This window comes from Corvus kubaryi, unplaced genomic scaffold (assembly GCF_017639235.1).
Source record: "Corvus kubaryi isolate FWS band 111438036 unplaced genomic scaffold, C.kubaryi_AGA036_p1.0 123, whole genome shotgun sequence".
NCBI classification, from domain to species: Eukaryota; Metazoa; Chordata; class Aves; order Passeriformes; family Corvidae; genus Corvus; species Corvus kubaryi.
This window is the reverse complement of record NW_024580658.1, coordinates 855,355-859,819: the sequence shown is the minus strand read 5'-3', so window position 1 is coordinate 859,819 and position 4,465 is coordinate 855,355. Positions and strand designations below refer to the sequence as shown.

At 54.4% G+C, this 4,465-nt stretch overlaps 1 protein-coding gene across 1 annotated transcript; it reads right to left on the bottom strand.

Moving 5' to 3' along the window:
- Positions 1 to 839: 839 nt before the first annotated feature.
- Positions 840 to 4,459, bottom strand: LOC121659481 (speckle type BTB/POZ protein). The gene is made up of 2 exons (XM_042017578.1): positions 3,058 to 4,459; positions 840 to 1,980 (listed from the first exon to the last, which is right to left on the bottom strand). The coding sequence occupies exons 1-2, from the start codon at positions 3,174 to 3,176 to the stop codon at positions 1,836 to 1,838; spliced, it is 264 nt and encodes an 87-aa protein (XP_041873512.1). The 5' UTR covers positions 3,177 to 4,459; the 3' UTR covers positions 840 to 1,835.
- Positions 4,460 to 4,465: the final 6 nt, after the last annotated feature.

Genomic DNA, 4,465 nt, shown 5'->3' with positions numbered 1-4,465 from the left:
GAATTAAATTGAAACCCAACACACCCAAGAATCTGGAATTGCCAAATTTCCCGCAGCCTGGGCCTGGAATCACAGCCGAGCAGCCAAGTGGGCAGCAGGTCAGGGAAGAACAAACCAACCCCAACCAAACCCTCTCTAATTAAACGTCTTCATATGAAATGAACTCCAAAAAAGGGCTTCAGGAAGAAGTGAAGGGATTTGGGGCAGCAGGATGGAGCTGGAGAGGATGGAAAATTGAGCCAGGGAGCTGCTCCTGGGGAATTCAGGGATCCAGGGAGCCGTTCCTGGGGGAATCAGGGATGAGATCCACGGAGCCCTCGGGGGTGGGAGAAGGAGGGAGAGGAACTCTCCTTCCTCCAGGAATGGAAAATCCGGGACAGCAGATCCCCGATCCACCCCAGGTGGTTCCCTGGGATCCACGCCCGGCTCAGCCCCGGCAGTTTAGGCTCAGATCCATCTGGCTCTGCTCCCATTCCCTTCCCAGGGGATTTGGGGCTCATCCCCACGTTCCCAGGTGCTGGCCCTTGTCCCAGCCACCCTGAACTCCACCAGGACTGTCCTGCTCTCCCTCCTCACCTCCAGTGAGCTGCAGCTGAAAGGAAGGACCTCGGGCTGGAACCACGCAGGAATCATTAAAAACTCCAGAATTTTGGCCTCACCTGCAAGGAGAAACAACAGATTTGTACTGAAATTCCCTGTGCAACATTCCCAAAAAACCTCCCGTGGCTTCCAGGAACAGCAGGGCACAGCAGACTGACGAGAACCTGAGGCTGAGAGGGCTTAAAAAGGAGACAATTCAAAAACACCAACAAAAAGAAAAGGCCAGAGATACCACACGGTACAAAATGGGAATTATTTAAATTTTCCAAAATAAAAAAAAAAAAAAAACAAAAAACAAAAAACCCAAAAAGAATTCCCAGCTATTGAAACATCTCTGCTGTAAGAAGTGACGGAATAGAAAGGAACAGGGCTGGCTCCAGACAGCCACACCAGGTACAAACAGTGTAAGAATCATGGAGCAACTCAGGGACGTCGCACGCAGCCTTCAGCAACAAAATTCATCCTGGGGGGGGGGGGGGTTGGGGTTATTTTTTTTTTTGTTAAAAAAAGAAGGAGGAAAGGGGAAATAAAGCAGGGGAAAATGCCAGAAACTTTTCCCACAATATTTCGAACAGAAACCGTCGGTGTCGCTCTCGGCGCGAGGGGTCTGCAGTCCTCTCCAAGCACAGCCCTCAGTGCTCCTCGTGCTCCGAGCTGAGATTTTATAGAAAAAGGGGGTTTTGAACCATTTTTTCTGTTTGCAGTGGACACACAAGTGCTAAAACAGAGCAAATTCATCTCCTTGCTGCGGGCAGAGGGGGCACACGCACGTCCAGCGCTCGGCTCGGCCGCAAGGACTCGCGGAACGTTTGCCATAAATACTCCTGGAGCTCCTGTCAGGGATTTCCTTCCCAAAACCTCGCTGGAACTTCTGCCTTCACTCCTCCCAAAGCGAGCAATGTCCTCCTGCCCCAGCATCCCACACACACAGAGCCCCGGGGCCGGGAATCCCGGGGGAACGGCGCCGGATCCCGAGCCTGGAGCCGGGTGCAAGGGAACACACAGACACAGGGAATCGCAGGAACAGCCCCAGAGCCCACCCTCCCCCCTTTTCCCAAAGTTTCTCGGTGCTGTTGGACAAAGTCTGGATGTCACACGGAGCAGCCTCTTCCCCCCAACAACAGAGTCCAAGCTCCACAGGTTTCGCCGGCTCCCCGGTGGTCAAGGGTTGGGCAGCAGCGGCAGCAGCAGCTGGGGCCGCTTCCAGAAAAGCTCGGGATGAGGGCGGGCGGGGTTTAGGATTGCTTCAGCCGCTTGCGGGGCGGGCCCAGGAACGGGCACTGCGCCGAGGCCAGCGAGCGATAGGCCTCGGCCACCAGGTGTGGGTGGGACACCACCATGGACTTCCAGCCCGACGTCTCCATCACGTCCGAGGCGTGGCTGCAACGCAGTGGAAAAACAGGATTAGGGACTGGGATAACCGGGAACAGACCGGGATTGGGGACCAGGAGAACCGGGGAACAAACCGGGATTAGGGACCAGGAGAATGGGGAGAAAACCGGGATTAGGGACCAGGAGAATGGGGAGAAAACCGGGATTTAGGACTGGGATAATGGGGCAACAAACCGGGATTAGGGACTGGGATAACAGGGAACAAAGTGGGATCAGGGGCCGGGAAAACGGGAGCAGCCCTACAGGTCCTTCCCACAGGCCTGAGGAACTCGGGGGTTCCTCCTCCTGGAGCTCTGTCAGGTGTCTGAGGGGTTTGGCACCATTTTGGGCTTGGATTTAAGCAGGAAAAGCTCCAGCAGGCTCCAGGTGGGATGGCAGAACACGGAGCTCATCCCCCCGGCTCTCAGCACAGGAATGGTTTAAATCAATATAAAAAGCACTGGAAGAGCTGCACCGAGTGACAGAAATGTTCCATTTATTAAAGCTTGGCAGGGATTTTCCATCTGCTGCTGGATTCAGAGCTGGAATCAATCCCTCAGCATCAAATCATGGAACGCTTTGGGGTGGAAGGACCTTAAAGCTCACCCAGCTCCATGGGCAGGACAGCTCCCACTATCCCAGGCTGCTCCCAGCCTGGCCTGGGACACTTCCAGGATGATCCCAGCATCAGAATTCCCTGATCCTGTCCTGCCTGTAAGTTCTGGTCATCCCAGGAAACTCCAGAGCAGCTCCCAGGCCGTTCCCACTCTGGACAACCCCAGAGGACAAGGCTGAGCTGGATCTGGGGCAACGCCAGGTGTGGAATGCTGGATAAATCATGGATCACAGGGAGACAACCCAAAACCAACAGAGGAGAACCTTCCCTGCACAGCCAGCTCAGGAGCTGGGGACTGCTGCTAACAGGGAACGTTGAACAACAAATCCTGGAATCCTGGAGGCTGGGAAGGATCCTTGGGATCACCAAGTCCAACCGTGGTTTGTTTGGAGTGAGCAGTGAAAGAGGGAAGGGGAAAGGGAAGGGGAAGGGAAAGGGAAGGGCTGGTCCCTGCTGCAGTAATTACTCACTAATTAATGAAGTCCACGGCCTGGGTTTTGAGCTGGTCCGCGCTGTGCAGGTCAGCCAGGATCAGGATCTCGGCCGCGTTCTCCACGGACAGGTTACTGCACAGAGCATCCTCACACATCACCTTCAGCCTCTCCAGGGCATACTGGGGATAAAAACTGGGAATTACACCCGGAATTACACCTGGGCACTGCCCAGGGCACCCTCACCCATCACCTTCAGCCTTTCCAGGGCACACGGGGAACGAAAACTGGGAATTCCAGCAGGGAACACCTGAGGGGGATGGGAACCCTCCAGTTGTGCTCCTCCACTTCAGGAACAAATTCGGAGCAGCCCCTGGGTTTGCACCCCAGGAATGTTCTGTGCCCTGAGCTGGTGGGACCTCTGCCACGGGATCAGCTCTGTCACTGTAAATTGATCAATCGAGTCGGCTTTAGGTTCTCACAGAGATTTCCCCCATCATGACCGGATTTAAACGAGGAATTCCAGGTTGTGAACCCCATTTCCCCCTGAAGCCGGGCTGGTAACAGAGGCAGAGCACTCAGAGTTTGCCCTGCAAATTGAGAGGGCAAATCGAATTTCTTTGCTAATCCATCTCAATAAATAAAGCAGCTTCTTGGGGCAGCCATTAGTTTGGATAGTTGCCTGTCAGTGCCTCCAAACGTAACAAATAAAGCCGGGCACTTCTCCTGCTGCAGATGGAATATTCTCCTCCATGTATCCATTTTTTAGTTCCATTTTTGCTACAAATAACTCATTTTTAATTGCACGGTTGGCCCAAAGTGGCCACGGAGGGCCCTCAGCAGCAGCATTGCCCCTTTCTCACTCTTTAATTCCACCTCAGCTCCCCACAGCCTCCTGCACTGGGAGCTCCTGGGCTGGGGGAGCTGAATTTTGGTTTGGTTTTGGGCTAACTACAGCTTTTTCCTAAGAGACGGGAGAGCTCAGAAGGAGCTGCTTCAGTCCCTTGGGTAAATACCGGCTGCTTTATGGGCTTGCACGGAGGAGTTTTTTATTCCTGCTTTTAACAGACACACAATGAGCTGCAAAGGGAAAGCAAAGCTGCGTTAAAAGGCAGGAAAGTCCAAATTAAAGCTCTCCCTGCCCTTCATGTGCTGCTCCTCCTGGAAGGAGGCTGGGAGCTCTCAGTCAATCCCTTTAAATATTGAATTAACGTGGCCATGGCTGTGCCCAGCCCCTGAAGCTCCTGGCTCTGAGTCCCACCTCGGTCCTGCCTGGAATGGGGCTTTTCCCCTCTCACCTTGGGATGGACACGAGGGGTCACAAAGGGTCACCCCCAGCCCCAGATCCCCTGGCCCAGCAGAATCCCAGGATTCCAGGAGCAGGGCAGAATCCCGGGATTCCAGAGACTGCACTGGGCGCTCAGTCCCAAGGGCAGGGCAGGGGGGG

What these genes read in the sequence shown, in the direction of transcription:
- LOC121659481 (XM_042017578.1), bottom strand. Translation starts at nt 3,176, where the DNA reads ATGTGTGAGGATGCTCTGTGCAGTAACCTGTCCGTGGAGAACGCGGCC. An exon ending in GCCGTGGACTTCATTAATTA is followed by an intron (nt 1,981 to 3,057) that starts GTGAGTAATTAC and finishes ACTGCGTTGCAG; the next exon opens with CCACGCCTCGGACGTGATGG.